The sequence below is a fragment of the Scyliorhinus torazame genome, chromosome 18 (genome assembly GCF_047496885.1).
Source record: "Scyliorhinus torazame isolate Kashiwa2021f chromosome 18, sScyTor2.1, whole genome shotgun sequence".
Taxonomy (NCBI): domain Eukaryota; kingdom Metazoa; phylum Chordata; class Chondrichthyes; order Carcharhiniformes; family Scyliorhinidae; genus Scyliorhinus; species Scyliorhinus torazame.
The window spans coordinates 133,522,985-133,542,914 of NC_092724.1; the positions used below are offsets into that span (position 1 = coordinate 133,522,985).

Here is a 19,930-nt window from a genome sequence, read left to right on the forward strand (position 1 = left end):
TTATACCCTGAAAAATCCCCAAACTCCCCAAGTATCCGCATTATTTCTGGCATCCCCTCCGCCGGGTCTGCCACGTATAGTAGCAAATCGTCCGCATACAAAGATACCCGGTGTTCTTCTCCTCCTCTAAGTACTCACCTCCACTTTTTGGAACCCCTCAGCGCTATCGCCAGGGGCTCAATCGCTAGTGCAAACAATAATGGGGACAGAGGGCATCCCTGCCTTGTCCCTCTATGGAGCCGAAAATATGCAGATCCCCGTCCATTCGTGACCACGCTCGCCATCGGGGCCCTATACAACAGCTGCACCCATCTAACATACCCCTCTCCAAAACCAAATCTCCTCAACACCTCCCACAAATAATCCCACTCCACTCTATCAAATGCTTTCTCGGCATCCATCGCCACTACTATCTCCGTTTCCCCCTCTGGTGGGGCCATCATCATTACCCCTAACAGCCTCCGTATATTCGTGTTCAGCTGTCTCCCCTTCACAAACCCAGTTTGGTCCTCGTGGACCACCCCCGGGACACATTCCTCTATTCTCATTGCCATTACCTTGGCCAGGATCTTGGCATCTACATTTAGGAGGGAAATAGGTCTATATGACCCGCATTGTAGCGGGTCCTTTTCCTTCTTTAAGAGAAGCGATATCGTTGCTTCAGACATAGTCGGGGGCAGTTGTCCCCTTTCCTTTGCCTCATTAAAGGTCCTCGTCAATACCGGGGCGAGCAAGTCCACATATTTTCTATAGAATTCGACTGGGAATCCATCCGGTCCCGGGGCCTTTCCCGCCTGCATGCTCCTAATTCCTTTCACCACTTCTTCTACCTCGATCTGTGCTCCCAGTCCCACCCTTTCCTGCTCTTCCACCTTGGGGAATTCCAGCCGATCCAAGAAGCCCATCATTCTCTCCCTCCCATCCGGGGGTTGAGCTTCATATAATTTTTTATAAAATGTCTTGAACACTCCATTCACTCTCTCCGCTCCCCGCTCCATCTCTCCTTCCTCATCCCTCACTCCCCCTATTTCCCTCGCTGCTCCCCTTTTCCTCAATTGGTGTGCCAGCAACCTGCTCGCCTTCTCCCCATATTCGTACTGTACACCCTGTGCCTTCCTCCATTGTGCCTCTGCAGTGCCTGTAGTCAGCAAGTCAAATTCTACATGTAGCCTTTGCCTTTCCCTGTACAGTCCCTCCTCCGGTGCTTCCGCATATTGTCTGTCCACCCTCAAAGGTTCTTACAGCAACCGCTCCCGTTCCTTACTCTCCTGCTTCCCTCTATGTGCCCTTATTGATATCAGCTCCCCTCTAACCACCGCCTTCAACCCCTCCCAGACCACTCCCACCTGGACCTCCCCATTATCATTGAGTTCCAAGTACTTTTCAATGCACCCCCTCACCCTTAGACACACCCCCTCATCTGCCATTAGTCCTATGTCCATTCTCCAGGGTGGGCGCCCTCCTGTTTCCTCCCCTATCTCCAAGTCTACCCAGTGTGGAGCGTGATCCGAAATGGCTATAGCCGTATACTCCGTTCCCCTCACCTTCGGGATCAACGCCCTTCCCAGCACAAAAAAGTCTATTCGCGAGTAGACTTTATGGATATAGGAGAAAAACAAGAACTCCTTACTCCTAGGTCTGCTAAATCTCCACGGGTCTACACCTCCCATCTGCTCCATAAAATCTTTAAGTACCTTGGCTGCTGCCGGCCTCCTTCCAGTCCTGGACTTCGACCTATCCAGCCCTGGTTCCAACACCGTATTAAAATCTCCCCCCCATTATCAGCTTTCCCATCTCTAGGTCCGGAATGCGTCCTAGCATCCGCCTCATAAAATTGGCATCATCCCAGTTCGGGGCATATACGTTTACCAAAACCACCGTCTCCCCCTGTAGTTTGCCACTCACCATCACGTATCTGCCCCCGTTATCCGCCACTATAGTCTTTGCCTCGAACATTACCCGCTTCCCCACTAATATAGCCACCCCCCTGTTTTTCGCATCTAGCCCCGAATGGAACACCTGCCCCATCCATCCTTTGCGTCGCCTAACCTGGTCTATCAGTTTCAGGTGCGTTTCCTGTAACATAACCACATCTGCCTTAAGTTTCTTAAGGTGTGCGAGTACCCGTGCCCTCTTTATCGGCCCGTTCAGCCCTCTCACGTTCCACGTGATCAGCCGGGTTGGGGGCTTCCTACCCCCCCCCCCCCCCCCCCCCCCCACCCCACCCCCCTTGTCGATTAGCCATCCTCTTTTTCCAGCTCCTCACCCGGTTCCCACGCAGCTGTATCTCCCCCAGGCGGTGCCCCCCCCGCCCATCCCCTCCCATACCAGCTCCCCCCTCTCCCCAGCAGCAGCAACCCAGTAATTCCCCCCTCCCACCCCCCCCCCCCGCTAGATCCCCCGCTAGCGTAATTACTCCCCCCATGTTGGTCCCAGAAGTCAGCAAACTCTGGCCGACCTCGGCTTCCCCCCGTGACCTCGGCTCGCACCATGCAACGCCCCCTCCTTCCTGCTTCTCTATTCCCGCCATGATTATCATAGCGCGGGAACCAAGCCCGCGCTTCTCCCTTGGCCCCGCCCCCAATGGCCAACACCCCATCTCCTCCACCTCCCCTCCTCCCCCCATCACCACCTGTGGAAGAGAGAAAAGTTACCACATCGCAGGATTAGTACATAAAACTCCTCTTTCCCCCCTTTTTAACCCCCCTCTTCGCCCCCCACATTCGCCCCACCACTTTGTTCAAACGTTCTTTTTAATAACCCGCTCATTCCAGTTTTTCTTCCACAATAAAGGTCCACGCTTCATCCGCCGTCTCAAAGTAGTGGTGCCTCCCTCGATATGTGACCCACAGTCTTGCCGGTTGCAGCATTCCAAATTTTATCTTTTTATGAAGCACCGCCTTGGCCCGATTAAAGCTCGCCCTCCTTCTCGCCACCTCCGCACTCCAGTCTTGATAAACGCGGATCACCGCGTTCTCCCATTTACTGCTCCGAGTTTTCTTTGCCCATCTAAGGACCATTTCTCTATCCTTAAAACGGAGGAATCGCACCACTATGGCTCTGGGAATTTCTCCTGCTCTCGGTCCTCGCGCCATCACTCGGTATGCTCCCTCCACCTCCAACGGACCCGCCGGGGCCTCCGCTCCCATTAACGAGTGCAGCATCGTGCTCACATATGCCCCGACGTACGCTCCCTCCGCACCTTCAGGAAGACCAAGAATCCTCAGGTTGTTCCTCCTTGCGTTGTTCTCCAGTGGCTCCAACCTTTCCACACATCGTTTCTGATGTGCCTCATGCATCTCCGTCTTCACCACCAGGCCCTGTATGTCGTCCTCATTCTCGGCTGGCTTTGCCTTCACGACCCGAAGCTCCTGCTCCTGGGTCTTTTGTTCCTCCTTTAGCCCTTCGATCGCCTGTAGTATCGGGGCCAACAGCTCTTTCTTCATTTCCTTTTTGAGCTCTTCCACACAGCATTTCAAGAACTCTTGTTGTTCAGGGCCCCATGTTAAACTGCCACCTTCCGACGCCATCTTGGTTTTTGCTTGCCTTCCTTGCCGCTGTTCTAAAGGATCCACTGCAATCCGGCCACTTTCTCCTCCTTTTTTCATCCGTATCCAGGGGGGATTCCCTTCTGGTTTACCGCACAGTGTTTTTAGCCGTCAAAATTGCCGTTGGGGCTCCTATCAAGAGCCCAAAAGTCCGTTTCACCGGGAGCTGCCGAAACGTGCGACTCAGCTGGTCATTGCCGCACCCGGAAGTCCGGCAGAATACAGCCTTTTGGCCAATTAATTCACCACCAGCTACCCAATCGAATAGAGTCCCACCCCATCACTCGGGTGCCACAAAGTCTGAGTTCTTTTGTCCAAAGCTAGCAGGTTGTACTATGTTGTAACTTTTGAACTCCTCAATCTCTCTGCTGCTGACTTAAAGATACGTGTACATTAAGCATCCATGGATCAAAATGATAACGGCAAAAATAATAAAGAAAGGAGAAATATGGGAGTCAACAGGAAGCACCCTTACACCATGCACACAATGTATCTGCTCGTTCTTTCAAAGGCTTGTCTTTGAGCACCGTATTCAAGTCCACCAAAGTAACCATGCTCCCCGAGTCCAAGATGGCTTCTACAACGGTCTCTTCCACATGTAGGTGACAGGTTCTTGGGTTACAGGGTTGCTGATGCTATAGGCTGCAATGAGGTGGCAGTTCTTATCTTTGGGATCTTCCTCTGCCCTATGATTTGGCTGATAAGGACATTAGCCAACCAGATGCACCTACAGGTGTAGCATCAACTAGCCGCTGGTTAACGGTGCACTTCAGTTCAGGCCCTACATCCCACAGTAGGTTTTTCCATTCATCTAGCCTTCATTAGTGGCACTATTACTCGATAAGTTCCACTGCATGATCCACCAACTGGGAATTCCCTTGGCTTATCGATCTCCTTATGTCCAGTGGTAAAGTCTTAAGGAAGTGATCCAGGACAACTTTTTCCGCCACTTGTCCAGGGCTGAGCTCCTCTGCTTGTAACCACTTCTGGAACAAGTGTATGAGATCAAACACCTGGGACTGGGGTTGCTTTGTCTTCTTTATATACCCAGGCATGGAAGCTCCAAGCTCACGTAGCAATCATTACTCCTAGCCGTGCTGGGATCTCTTTTTTCAATGCCTCGTAGTTCTCAATCTTTTTCTTCTCTGGGTCATAATAAGCCTTCTGGATTTCGCCAGCCAAAGATGGGTCAATGATTCCAGCCTACTGTTCTTGTGGCCAGGCGTTCCTGTTCGCTGTTCGCTCAGATCTCCTCAGGAAAGCCTCTACATCATCCGCCTCAGTCATCTTTTGTAGACTGGCACCTCCTGGAGCTGCAGGGAGAGATTGAGTTGTCCGACTGGCAAACTCAACGCTTATCCTTTAGAGTTCAGCCTGTAGTTGCTGATGACTCAACCTTGGGTCTTCCAGCAATATACTGTTAGTCTCCACTTGAGCCTGAATGGCCTCATGTTCTGCCTATGTAGCATTAAGTCTTCCATTATTGAACTGAGTTCTCAGTGATTACCCAGAACCCAGCCCCACATTCTCCACCAGATTTGATGTCACCAGAAGCTGGGGATTGCGATAGGTGGGATGGAGTTCTCTCGGTTGTCCAGGTACAATATAAAGATGAACGTTTATTTACAGGTCTTCAGACACTCACTAAAACAGAAAAAAGGAAATGAATACCTCACTTTTCCTTGAGCTGAACTTTGCGCACAGCAAGGCCAAGCACAGAGTGAGGCAGCGGAAGTGGAGGCGGCAGCTGCCATTCTTCTCCCATTCACCAAGTGGGTTTCTCTTCTAGCAAGACTCAGTACTCTGCTTACATAGTCTGATCAGGCTGCACAGCAGATCCTCATCGCACTGATTCCTCATCAGTCTGTCATGTGACTTCCTGTGGCCATCTTGGTTGGGGAAACACTATCCAGAAGCTGGAGGCTAGTATGAGGGAAACACCACTCTTCCAGCACACAGACCCTGGTGGCACCACATTTAACCATTGTAGCTCTTGAGAAACTGGAAGTCCGAATTGATTAGACCAATTATAAGGGCAAATCACATCGGAATGTTGATCTACCATTGTGTATTAAGATAAGGTTATTTGGCTAAGAGAGAATTAATTGTGATTAAATGTTGTTACGGAATAGCAGAAAAATGTTAAAGGAGGTGTGTGCTAAATTATCACTCATGATGAGGCAGAAGAGTTTTTGACAGCAGGTTTGATTCTCCGTTCCTGAGGCTAAGTGCCGACGCCAATGGTAGATCCGTGGTGTTTCATGGTGGGAAAAACGGCACGAAACCCTCCCCGATTCCAGTTCTGGTGAGGGGCTAACACCAGCGCCGTGTGAAACACCCACAGAACGCGTGGAAAACGATCGGAGAGTCGCTGGGTCCTGAGCTGCACATGCGCAGGGCTGCACCCCCACCACGCCCCAGCCACGCCGGAATACATGGCGCCGGCCCTGCTGGACCGCATGCCCGCCCCCACAGCCCACCTTCTGGCCCCCCCGGCCAGCGGTACTGATCTCAGCTGAGTGTGGCGGCGCTGGACATTGTCCGGGGGCAGGGTCACAGTGGGCAGGCAGGGCTTGGAGACAGCTGGTGGCCTGAGGAGTGGAGTGGTGTCACTGGTGGGGCCTCTGCCCTGAGAGGGGCAGTGTGTCAGGGAGGGTGCAAAGGCCACAATGCACTTGTCCTTGGTTCAGGGTGGACAATGCTATTCCCCTGCAGTGGGGCTGCGTTTCTAATGAGTGCACTGAGGAGTGCCGGCCCCCTGTGTGCCACTGATTGAGCTTGGCCACACCCATCCCGTTGATGGGTCAGCTGGGGTCTGATGGTTTCCAGACGTGTGGCGTGGGTGGGCTCCCAAATGACCAGAGGCTCTGTGAATACTTACAGGACAGAGAACAATTAGTAGAGTGAACAGCCGGGGCCTGTAACTTGTACCAAATGGGTGCATTTAAAACAGATACTGCAGCAATGGCAGCCTGAACCAGGCCACCCTGATTCCAAGGGGACACCCTGAACCCACGGTGCTGTCACCAAGTCTTTCCCTGCTACTGCCTCCGGCACTGGCAGCCATCCCCCGGCAAGTGGTACAATGTTTAACAGTTTTCAAACTTTGCTTAACTTCTCTCTCTCCCCCCTCAGCAGCCATGACGCCCAGTCCACGTTTGTAAACACCTGTAGTAAATCGCGCCCGCGTGACTTCTGCCTGAGGGGCCGAGCATCACAGAGGCACAGAGCAGAGGGGGTCAAGCGCGCTTAACACATTTAAATGAATGCAAATGCAGGTTTTGCATTCCGTCACCGGCACGGGGCACAAACCTCGTTATCGCCACCAGTGAGTGAACGGAGCATGGTGCCCGAATCAGCGCTGGGCGCAGGCCTCCATTTCATCCGATTCTCCACCTGAGTGCGGATTGCATCGCGAGGTGGGGAATTCCGCACACTGTCTGACCTGCTGAGTATTTCCAGCATCCGGAGTATTTTGGTTTTGAACATTTATACAATGCCTGGAACACAGTAAAACATTACAAACTCTTCCCAAGAATGATTATCATACAAAATTTAACATTGAGCTCAAGGATACCTTAAGACAGTTGACCAAAAAGCTTATTCGGACGTATGTTTTTAAGAGAATTTTAAATGAGGAGTGAGACAGAGAGGTTTTGAGGATGGACAAGGCATTAAGACCAAAGTGGCCTATGCGTGACTGATATAGCGGAGTGTAGGAAGTGGGAATGTATGAGAGGCAGAACACCTGGCTAGAGGAGGTTCAGAGATGGGGAGGGTTGAAGCCACGGAGGGATTTGAACTCATAGTTGAGAATTTTTAAATTGTGGCGTTTGGTGATGGGGATTGTAGTATGGTCAGCAAGCACTTAAAAAAACATTTTTTTTAAAGAGTTTTTTAATATAAATTTAGAGTACCCAATTATTTTTTTTCCAATTAAGGGGCAATTCTGCATGGCCAATCCACCTAACGTGCACACCTTTGGATTGTGGGTGAGACCCATGCAGACACGGGGAGAATGGGGCCGGGATCGAACCGGGATCACACACATGATGTGAGTGCAGAAGCGGCTGCGTTTTTGAAAACTCTGGCTCTACTTGTCTTTTAATCCTTTATTTTATCCTAATGCACATCCCATAATTACTTTGGGATAATACCTCTTGTACTATTTCCCGAGAAGTCCCGACTAGAGTTTAGCGATGAGGAGCCGAGTTAAATCAATAAATCCTCGTTTGGTTGAGGTGGTCGGAGGTGGCTGGGATGGGGCCTGGTTTGCAGTGGCGGTTTTACTGGTGAGTGGGCCTACGCCTCGACGCTGCTGTCGGCATCAAGATTATGGCTGCCATTGTTAGTGATGTTCTAGACGATGATCCTGACTCCGTGGTGCAGTATTTTGGTGCTTACTTTTATGAACTATATAACATTCCTGATGGAATAGTGGAAGCAGAGAAGAGAATCCTGTTATTTGATAAGAGTAATTTCCCTGGTGGACACGCACCTTCGGTCCTTGGAAATCCTGTTGCATGATATGTCATCTATCCTGAATGACTCGGGTGTAAGGGCCAGACAGGGAGTGTGTGTGCACCCGGTCTCTTGCAAGGAGGCGGGGGGTGAGTTACCAACCAATTTTGAGAGTTGGCTGCCAAGCTTTCGCAATTTCAATTTGAATGCTGGCCGTTCAGGTTTGACGGAGCACATAGTATCTGGTCTTTGAGATGTGGGTTCGGTCATAGACCCTGACTACTGGCCTTATACTATCCTGTCCTCATTGCTCGTTGTGAGGAGTTGGAGGCAGCTGCACATGTCGAGTCATCCTCTCCTGCCAGGGTCTAAGTTCTTGCTGCTTGGATGATGGCTTGGTGGAGCTGACAGAACTTCATTCAATGGAACTTTGGAGGGATCCTGAGGTTGCTCGATAATCCTGTCATGGCTTTGGCCTTTCCAAGTGCCATGGATGGTGTTAGTCTGCAGTTCATCAATAATCATGAACTTTATTCCCTTAGGATTATTCTGTTGTCTTTTTTCCTGACAAAGGTATGCAATATATGAGCATGACGGCAAGGATTGCCTGTTATCCTGTTTTGGCAAAAACCATAGTGAGTTGGTAACGTGTCATGTGGCTTGTGCAGAGTCTTGCCCTTTGTTTTAATGTGCTGTAACCCTTGCATTTAAGAGGTAGGAGTGCATTTTCGATACCCGTGATCTCACTTATGGAGAAGGTGAGTAGAACCACGTCAAGGTGGTGGGTGGTAGGGTTAGCTAAGTTCTCACTTGGATTGAGGTAAACCCCCAGTTAGAGCCATCTGTATCGGGTCTTTTTGTATTTTTTTACTTTGAGTCTTGAGAATCTGTGCTTATCTTCTACAAAAGGCTGGACTGATCTTATATTGTAGAGAGGACTGGGTTCCTTTTGATTCTCCTTCGTGGTTGGCGTCTCTGGAGTTCTTGAGTCGGGGAAAATGTGTGAAGGTGTGCACCAGGGTGTGGTCGGTTAGTCCTTGCTTGATTTGTTAGAGTGAGAGTCTGCATGCTGTGCATCTGCATGTTGGAGCCCTTCCTCAGTTTGAGGGTAAGCTGGATGGGGGAGATAGGCACGCTCCTCCAAGTGGTCTTATGTGGTGGCTTCCTGAGTGCCCTCCTTGTTGTCGTTGGGTCTTCATGGGGAGACAGTGTTTTTGTCTCTGTTGAAGACCGCACTGCTCTGTCCCCTAGTATTCTTTTTGCAATGGCGTGCAGTGCTGGGCTGCGTCTGATGTTCTTTGGTTAATCCTGGCATTCCTCCCTTATGGGGTCTTCTCTCCTCATCTGGGTAGGCAGTGTTCTGTTGCAGGTCCCGATTTGGTTAATGGGTTGGGGGTGGGGAGGGGGTGGCATCGGAGGGAGAGAATCGGCCCCCTCCCAAGATGCCCAATCGATGGGGGTCTTGGTGATTCTTCTCCTTGGTGGTGGGGTTTCCTCGGTTGAGGACAACATGATTCTTCTAGTCTCGGTGGGGCTAATGTGCTGCCTTGGGTGCAGTTAGTGAGGAATGAAGTTGGTTGGTTGGTGTGTCATGGCATGTGCTGGGTATCCCGGGAATACTGATTCCTATGTGTAAGAATGTGTAGGATTGGGCAGTCCTGTACTGTGGCTGATATCCCGTTGCCCCTTTCTTGGGATGTTCCTTCAGCATGTTCGGAGATGCTGAGTGAGCATTGAATGAGCAGCTTTTCTCTTCTTTGTCGTATGGTGAGGGGATTGCACCAGAGGATCATGGACTTGTGGCTATTTACTGGTCCTTTTTGTCCTGGGAGCCTCTACTCCTGGTAGTTTTTCATTTTTATCCTGTCTTGGTTAGTTCTTTGGGAGGCGTTGACTGGACTGAACTTATTGTAGGAATATGTTCTGGTCCGCTCTGTATAAATATTTGGAATGATGATCGTTCTGTACTGTGCCAGAGTTTGGGGTTTTGTTGCAACTAGTTGAGTATATAAAATATCCTTTTAGAGCTGGTGGCCTTGAATACTTTTTCCGTAATTCTTTTTCTTTATGTTACTGTGGGGTTAAAGAATCCGTGACCGTCTCCGACAAGGGTACAGACAGGTCTGATCTCTAAGAAGAGGACAGTACACCATGTTATTGGTGCCTCTGGTGTGGTTGGAGTTGAGGGGTATATGTTCTGGTGCGTGCCCAAACATGGCATGAAGATCTTATCCCGAATTCTTGTGGTTGTTGTGGGCAATCACTGTGTGGGAAGATGAGCGCCATATTACCATGTGTTCATGGCCTTAACCTCGTCTCCCTTGTATGTATGGAGGTGCCAAGTTGAGTTTAGTGCTTGTACTGGGCCAACTGTATTGTTGTTCTTCTGTCCTCCATATCTATGTATGTTGAGGCATTTTTGCAATTCCCCTACCATTTATTTGTTAAAATGCAAAAACTTCAATAAAAATACTATAAACAAAAAGAAATGGCATGAAGGATGATAGAAGTTATAATTTCAGGACTGGAGTAGGGGAAACCTTGGGAAAGTTTGACCTGATGTGTTAGGGGAAGGGAGGGAGGCAATGAAGCTACAAGGGCAAAATGGATGGTTTTAATCTTACTAATTTTAGGAATTTAGTGTAGTGATTATATTACTGGTCTAGGGAGCCCCCTACCACCTTGCCAGGACAACGAGGGGTGAACAATAAAGATCAGGCTTACGAGTGATGCTCAGAATTCCAAATGATTAGTTAGGTTTCCTTAACTTTAAAACGTACCACTATACAAAACAGCCACACTGGTACTTCCTTGTGATCATCAAGAATTATAAGTTAATTTAGGGATTATGCAGTTGAATAAATGTTTGTTTTTATAAGGGGTTATGTAGTGAAATAATATAAATGCAGTTAGTAGGTATTTTATGAATGAGTGATTTTAAACAAAAATGAAATCTGCAACAGACACTTCGAACTTTATATTATTTTGGGGACCATTTAATGCCCCAAAAACAGAGGGCGGGATTCTCTGACTGGGGATTCATTCAGATCGTGATGTCTCGCAAAACGATATCTCGCTAGGCATTCCGAGACAAAGTTGGGCGTGACAAAGGCTGGCTGTTCAATCGCACCCTTAATCTCAGCATGGCTTCTGAGGTCTTCTCATGATGCCTGTTAGTTGAGTTGATATGGTATATGTAAGGGAAATGGGTGGTGGGTGTGGGGCATGGGTTGGCAGTAAGTTGGCATGGGGCTATAAAGGGTTAGTTGAGTGGCTTGAGGGCATGTGTTGGCATGGAGGATATGAGGGGTCATGGGGTGGGTAGAGGGGCATGAATGGGGCATGGTGAATGTCGGGGAGGGGGATTTATGAGGGTGAGGGCTGTTTTATGTATTTTTTTAAAACTTCAGTACAGTGCCTCAGCACAGAAGCAGGTCTTCCACCAAGTCCGCCTCTGCACCTGGTAGCCTCCACATTTGGTCTGGGGGGTTGTACGGACTGCCTCGTAGAGAACCCTGCCAGTCGTGAACAAAATCCCAGCTTCCGGGACACTTTTTTTCCTCGGGCCAGATTTGTGGAGCTGGAGAAATGTCTCATTTTGTACTTCCAACCAGGGAGCAAAAAAACAGGCCCTGGACTTGTCATTCCTCACTGTATAACAATGGGCGGTATAAGAAACCTTGTAGACAAATTTATTAAATTAGTAGCTTATGGAAAAACACTGCTCAAAGCATACTTTTTTAAAAAAAAGAAAGTTTATTTTTCTAGATGATGTCGACCAAAGTAAACGTGGAAATAAGGCAGAATTGGTATTTTTGATACAAGACTCTACTGCCATACAGCAAGCCGGAATGGAGCCAATATACACCTTGCAAGGCGCTAAGGCTGACATTCACAAGAAGGCAAAACCTCATCACCTAACTGCTACTGGAACAAAACAGAAACATTCATCAAAAACTGCAAAGATTAGAAATTACAATATCCGTGACTAAAGACTCTCATGAACTAGAATCTGAAACAAAAGGTATAAGTGTTACAATTAGCAGACAGAATTTTTTCACACGCTGAACTTTCTAAACTGGTCGCTCTCCAATTTTTGAAAACAATCACACTCTTCATGAGTCTTACAAGTTTACTTCCAACAATGTAACAGAACCTCGATCAAACTTAGCCTTCTGAAGTCAAGAATATGTATCGTGTCTTTGTGCTTCCCAAGGTTCAGTTGGGTTATCCCTTCCTCAAAGAAGTTAAGGAGACTAATCAGGCAGAATCATCCCATTTTGGATCACGGTGACTACTGTTTACCAAATCATTACATTGCAGAAAATCCTCAGGTTTACTTCTGATGATTAAATAATTATTTTATAGGGAATGGAAGTAAGATCATCAGGTCTTTAATTGACTGTGTCTGCTTTGTCACCTTTTGTATGTGGATATCACATTGGTAGGTTTCTAATCTTTGGTACCCCCCCCACCCAGTGCCCATTACGTTCCTCATAACGATTGTCAGTGTTTCATGAATCTCTTCCATAAGACCATAAGACATAGGAGCGGAAGTAAGGCCATTCGGCCCATCGAGTCCACTCCACCATTCAATCATGGCTGATTTCAACTCCATTTACCCGTTCTATCTCCATAGCCCTTAATTCCTCGAGAAATTAAGAATTTATCAACTTCTGTCTTAAAGACACTCAACGTCCCGGCCTCCACCGCCCTCTGTGGCAATGAATTCCACAGACCCACCAATCTCTGGCGGAAGAAATTTCTCCTCATCTCTGTTCTAAAGTGACTCCCTTTTATTCTAAGGCTGTGCCCCCGGGTCCTAGTCTCCCCTGCTAATGGAAACAACTTCCCTACGTCCACCCTATCCAAGCCATTCATTATCTTGTAAGTTTCTATTAGATCTCCCCTCAACCTCCTAAACTCCAATGAATATAATCCCAGGATCCTCAGACGTTCATCGTATGTTAGACCTACCATTCCTGGGATCATCCGTGTGAATCTCCGCTGGACCCGCTCCAGTGCCAGTATGTCCTTCCTGAGGTGTGAGGCCCAAAATTGCTCACAGTATTCTAAATGGGGCCTAACTAATGCTTTATAAAGCTTCAGAAGTGCATCCCTGCTTTTATATTCCAAGCCTCTTGAGATAAATGACAACATTGCATTTGCTTTCTTAATTACGGACTCAACCTGCAAGTTTACCTTTAGAGAATCCTGGACTAGGACTCCCAAGTCCCTTTGCACTTCAGCATTATGAATTTTATCACCGTTTAGAAAATAGTCCATGCCTCTATTCTTTTTTCCAAAGTGCAAGACCTCGCACTTGCCCACTTTGAATTTTATCAGCCATTTCTTGGACCACTCTCCTAAACTGTCTAAATCTTTCTGCAGCCTCCCCACCTCCTCCATACTACCTGCCCTTCCACCTATCTTTGTATCATCGGCAAACTTAACCAGAATGCCCCCAGTCCCGTCATCTAGATCGTTAATATATAAAGAGAACAGCTGTGGCCCCAACACTGAACCCTGCGGGACACCACTCGTCACCGGTTGCCATTCCGAAAAAGAACCTTTTATCCCAACTCTCTGCCTTCTGCCTGACAGCCAATCATCAATCCATGTTAGTACCTTGCCTCGAATACCATGGGCCCTTATTTTACTCAGCAGTCTCCCGTGAGGTACCTTATCAAAGGCCTTTTGGAAGTCAAGATAGATAACATCCATTGGTTCTCCTTGGTCTAACCTATTTGTTATCTCTTCAAAGAACTCTAACAGGTTTGTCAGGCACGACCTCCCCTTACTAAATCCATGCTGACTTGTCCTAATCTGACCCTGCACTTCCAAGAATTTAGAAATCTCATCCTTAACAATGGATTCTAGAATCTTGCCAACAACCGAGGTTAGGCTAATTGGCCTATAATTGTCCATCTTTTTCCTTGTTCCCTTCTTGAATAGGGGGGTTTCAACAGCGATTTTCCAATCCTCTGGGACTTTCCCTGACTCCAGTGACTTTTGAAAGATCATAACTAACGCCTCCACTATTTCTTCAGCTATCTCCTTTAGAACTCTAGGATGTAGTCCATCTGGGCCCGGAGATTTATCAATTTTTAGACCTCTTAGTTTCTCTAGCACTTTCTCCTTTGTGATGGCTACCATATTCAACTCTGCCCCCTGACTCTCCGGAATTGTTGGGATATTACTCATGTCTTCTACTGTGAAGACTGACGCAAAGTACTTATTTAGTTCCTCAGCTATTTCCTTGTCTCCCATCACAAAATTACCAGCGTCATTTTGGAGCGGCCCAATGTCAACTTTTGCCTCCCGTTTGTTTTTAATGTATTTAAAGAAACTTTTACTATCATTCCTAATGTTATTGGCTAGCCTACCTTCATATTTGATCCTCTCTTTCCTTACTTCTCTCTTTGTTATCCTCTGTTTGTTTTTGTAGCCTTCCCAATCTTCTGACTTCCCACTACTCTTTGCCACATTATAGGCTTTCTCTTTTGCTTTGATGCATTCCCTAACTTCCTTTGTCAGCCATGGCTGCCTAATCCCCCCTCTGATAACCTTTCTTTTCTTTGGGATGAACCTCTGTACTGTATCCTCAATTACTCCCAGAAACTCCTGCCATTGCTGTTCTACTGTCTTTCCCACTAGGCTCTGCTCCCAGTCGATTTTCATCAGTTCCTCCCTCATGCCCCTGTAGTTACCTTTATTTAACTGTAACACCTTTACATCTGATTCTACCTTCTTTCTTTCAAATTGGAGATTGAATTCGACCATATTATGATCACTGCCTCCTAAGTGCTCCCTTACTTTAAGATCTTTAATCAAGTCTGGCTCATTACATAACACTAAGTCCAGAATGGCCTGTTCCCTCGTGGGCTCCATCACAAGCTGTTCCAAAAAGCCCTCCTGTAAACATTCAATGAATTCCCTTTCCTTGGGTCCACTGGCAGCATTATTTACCCAGTCCACCTGCATATTGAAGTCCCCCATGATCACTGTGACCTTGCCTTTCTGACATGCACTTTCTATTTCGTGGTGCATTTTGTGCCCCTGGTCCTGACCACTGTTAGGAGGCCTGTACACAACTCCCATTATGGTTTTTTTTGCCTTTGTGGTTCCTCAACTCTACCCACACAGACTCCACATCATCTGACCCTATGTCATTTAGTGCTATTGATTTAATTTCATTCCTAATTAACAAGGCAACCCCACCCCCTCTGCCCACCTCCCTGTCTTTTCGATAGGTTGTGAATCCCTGGATGTTTAAATGCCAGTCCTGAACCCCCTGCAACCATGTCTATGTGATGTCTACCACATCATACCTGCCAGTCACAATCTGGGCCACAAGCTCATCTACCTTGTTCCGTACACTGCGCGCATTTAAATATAGCACCTTTAATTCTCTATTGACCGTCCCTTTTTGTTTTCTTAGTGTGGTGGACCTTGGTTTACTGAGCCTTTCCATACACTGTGTCATATTTTTCCTCCAATATGTGCCCCCAACTAGCGATGTCTCCTCTCCCTGGCAAGCATCTCCCAACCCCATCCCAACTCTCCTCTCCAGTCGCCACCAGCAACCTTTAGTGTAAGATTTTTAACAATTGAAAATGGTTTCACGACCATCATTAGACTTTTAATTCCAGGTTTTGTTTCTTTTGATTTCAAATTGCACCATCTGCCATGGTGGGATTCAAACTGCAGTCCCCAAAGCATTATGCTGGGTCTCTGGGTTATTAGTCTAAGGTAGCACAGTGGTTAGCACAGTTGCTTCACAGCACCAGGGTCCCGGGTTCAATTCCTGCTTGGATCACTGTCTGTGCGGAGTCTGCACGTTCTCCCTGTGTCTGCGTTGGTTTCCTCTGGACGCTCCGGTTTCCTCCCACAAGTCCCGAAAGACGTGCAGTTAGGTGAATTGGACATTCTGAATTCTCCCTCTGTGTACCCAAACAGATGCGAGTGTTGCGACTAAGGGATTTTCACAGTAACTTCATTGCGGTTTTAATGTAAGCCTACTTGGGCCAATGATGAAGATTATTATTATAATACCAGTTCGCCACCACCTCCCCTGAATTGCTAATTATACTAATAATTTCCATTTTATGTGACTGACACTGTCTCAGAATAGTTGGTTCCCAATAATGTAAATATTTTCAGGTGTTTCATCAATGCTCGATGTCGTTTACAGAGCTTATTTAGGGGAGGTGTGTTTTCCAGTGAAAGATGAATTGCATCAGTTTCCATTCTTAAACTGGAAAGCTTAGCTTTGACATAGAATTCAACTGATGAAACTTCTCCAAATAGGATAATTTGAATGGAAGTTGCAACCTAAAACTGGTTGGGCTCAAATCCTTTATTTACAGAACTAAAGTGAAAATACAGCAGATTCTGGAAACCTGAAAATAAAATCAAAAATGAGGAAAATACTCAGCTGGTCAGGCAGCATCTGTTGAGAGGAAGATAGGTTAGTGTTTCAGGTCAAATTTTGTTTGGTTTCTGGCAAAAGGTAAACCTCAAACATTAATCTTACCTCTCTCAAGAGATGCTTCCTAACCTGCTGAATATTTACAGCAGTTTCAGACCTGACGAATGAACACTTTTCTACCAGGTTACTTTTTAAATTATATTTTTTAATTGTTTCATGGAATGAACAGCGATAATTGTTCCACACAGAATAGATGTTTTGTATTTCATATAAGATTGTTTTACATTTAACTGCATTTCAAATTATTTGTAAATATATAAATTTTGTTTTCGAAGGAAACGTCTACTGTATAATAAAACAAATTGTTGCATGCAACAAAGTCTTTTTCACAAAGGATATCATTTGGAACAGACCACAACAGGAAATCCCATCTTCTGCCAATGGATTAAATATGCCAGAAAACTCTGATCTGGTTTTCTATCAGTGCTAACATAATTTCCTCACTTCAATAGTGATTCCGCACTACTTAAACCTCATTATATCTGCTCTTCAGATAGTACAGTTTGCATTAATTTTTCTAACCTCAAAGACATTAATGAACTTCCTCCTTGTAGGGGCTGGTTTAGCACAGTGGGCTGAACAGCTGGCTTGTAATGCAGAACAAGGCCAGAAGCACGGGTTCAATTCCTGTACCGGCCTCCCCGAACAGGTGCCGGAATGTGGCGACTAGGGGCTTTTCACAGTAACTTCATTGAAGCCTACTTGTGACAATAAGTGATTATTATTATTGCTCTATATATTACATTGTAATCCCCCAATATCAATTACTGCAGAATCATGTTTAAAAATAAGGCTTAATGCCTACATTGCATCATTGCATTATCAATAAGAAATCATTAGAGCAATTTCTTATCAGTACAGGTTGCATATTATAAACATATACAAATTGTAATATTGTAAATGCAATCGGAAACAATACTTCTAAATCATAGGTTTCTGGGTTCAAGCACCACTTTTTTGTTTAATCTTGACGATACCTTTGGATTTCGGCGGCAGCGGTGCGCAGGGGCCTTCTGGGAGGTGAGTAGTGAGTTTAAAACCACTTACCTTTACAGGAGCAGCCCTTTGGATTTCGGCGGCAGCGGTGCGCAGGGGCCTTCTTGGAGGTGAGTAGTGAGTTTAAAAGCACTTACCTTTACAGGAGCAGCCCTTTGGATTTCGGCGGCAGCGGTGCGCAGGGGCCTTCTGGGAGGTGAGTAGTGAGTTTAAAAGCACTTACCTTTACAGGAGCAGCCCTTTGGATTTCGGCGGCAGCGGTGCGCAGGGGCCTTCTGGGAGGTGAGTAGTGAGTTTAAAACCACTTACCTTTACAGGAGCAGCCCTTTGGATTTCGGCGGCAGCGGTGCGCAGGGGCCTTCTGGGAGGTGAGTAGTGAGTTTAAAACCACTTACCTTTACAGGAGCAGCCCTTTGGATTTCGGCGGGAACCGGAAGTTCGACCTCTGGCAAGTTCCCCCCCCCCCCCCCCCCCCCCCCCCCAACCAATAAATTCTGGTGGAGAGGAAACCCGAGACACTACACGTGTAGTGTCTCCCACCCACCCTCCTCCTCTAACCTAATAATAAGACCCATTGGTGTAAGGTAAGTGCCATATTATATTATATATTATTAGCATTGTGCAGGCCAAGGATTGGAGGTGGAGGAGCAGTCTCTGTCAGCGAGAGAACCTGAGAACATCTCAGAAGGTAAGCAAGTGATTTTTACTTTTATACCTTTTTTCAAATTGTGTGTGTCGGGGGGGACAGAAAAGCTGTGACCTGAGTGGCTGGTTGGGATTATAACCTAAATTTTTTTGACTATTTGGGAACTAATTAAACATAATAACTTAATTATAATTTAGAGGATATCTAAGCCAGAGATCGGAGGATATTATAGTTAGCTATCGCATTTCTATTAGAAATCTAGTGCTAGGAAACAGATAGTTGACAGTAACTTTGTAATTTAAAAAAAAAAAAAGTATTTATAAAAAAAAAGACAAATTTTAATTTTAATTAATTGACGCAATGTCAGTTAGAGGGGTGCTGTGCTCTGACTGTGAGATGTGGCAGGTCCGGGAGGCTTCCAGCGTCCTGGATGGCTTCATCTGCAGAAAGTGCACCCAACTGCAGCTCCTCACAGACCGCATGGTTCGGTTGGAGCAGCAATTGGATGCACTTAGGAGCATGCAGGTGGCGGAAAGCGTCATAGATCGCAGTTATGTAAGTGTGGTCACACCCAAGGTGCAGGCAGAGAAATGGGTGACCACCAGAAAGGGCAGGCAGTCAGTGCAGGAATCCCCTGTGGTTGTCCCCCTCTCGAACAGGTATACCCCTTTGGATACTGTCGGGGGGGATAGCCTATCAGGGGAAAACAGCAGCAGCCAGAGCAGTGGCACCACGGCTGGCTCTGATGTTCAGAAGGGAGGGTCAAAGCGCAGAAGAGTAATAGTTATAGGGGACTCTATAGTCAGGGGAACAGATAGGCGCTTCTGTGGACGTGAAAGAGACTCCAGGATGGTATGTTGCCTCCCTGGTGCCAGGGTCCAGGATGTCTCCGAACGGGTAGAGGGAATCCTGAAGGGGGAGGGCAAACAGGTAGAGGTCGTTGTACATATTGGTACTAACGACATAGGCAGGAAGAGGCATGAGGTCCTGCAGCAGGAGTTCAGGGAGCTAGGCAGAAAGTTAAAAGACAGGACCTCGAGGGTTGTAATCTCGGGATTACTCCCTGTGCCACGTGCCAGTGAGGCTAGAAATAGGAAGATAGAGCAGACAAACACGTGGCTAAACAGCTGGTGTAGGAGGGAGGGTTTTGGTTATCTGGACCACTGGGAGCTCTTCCGGGGCAGGTGTGACCTGTATAAGATGGACGGGTTGCATCTAAACCGGAGAGGCATAAATATCCTGGCCGCGAGATTTGCTAGTGTCACACGGGAGGGTTTAAACTAGTATGGCAGGGGGGTGGGCACGGGAGCAATAGGTCAGAAGGTGAGAGCGTTGAGGGAGAACTAGGGAATATGGACAGTGTGGCTCTGAGGCAGAGCAGACGGGGAGAAGTTGCTGAACACAGCGGGTCTGGTGGCCTGAAGTGCATATGTTTTAATGCAAGGAGCATTACGGGTAAGGCAGATGAACTTAGAGCTTGGATTAGTACTTGGAACTATGATGTTGTTGCCATTACAGAGACCTGGTTGAGGGAAGGGCAGGATTGGCAGCTAAACGTTCCAGGATTTAGATGTTTCAGGCGGGATAGAGGGGGATGTAAAAGGGGAGGCGGAGTTGCGCTACTTGTTCAGGAGAGTATCACAGCTATACAGCGAGAGGACACCTCAGAGGGCAGTGAGGCTATATGGGTAGAGATCAGGAATAAGAAGGGTGCAGTCACAATGTTGGGGGTATACTACAGGCCTCCCAACAGCCAGCGGGAGATAGAGGAGCAGATAGGTAGACAGA

The 19,930-nt window shown here is 47.2% G+C and overlaps 1 protein-coding gene across 2 annotated transcripts in view; it reads left to right on the forward strand.

Moving 5' to 3' along the window:
* The window catches only part of ccdc57 (coiled-coil domain containing 57), a 288,211-nt gene extending 271,392 nt beyond the window's left edge, over nucleotides 1–16,819 (forward strand). For both annotated transcript variants that reach the window (XM_072483406.1, XM_072483407.1), the window contains one exon: nucleotides 11,778–16,819. In XM_072483406.1, coding sequence (XP_072339507.1) covers nucleotides 11,778–12,001 — 224 coding nt within the window. In that variant the 3' untranslated portion in view covers nucleotides 12,002–16,819. The remainder of the gene's footprint in view (nucleotides 1–11,777) is intronic.
* Nucleotides 16,820–19,930: the final 3,111 nt, after the last annotated feature.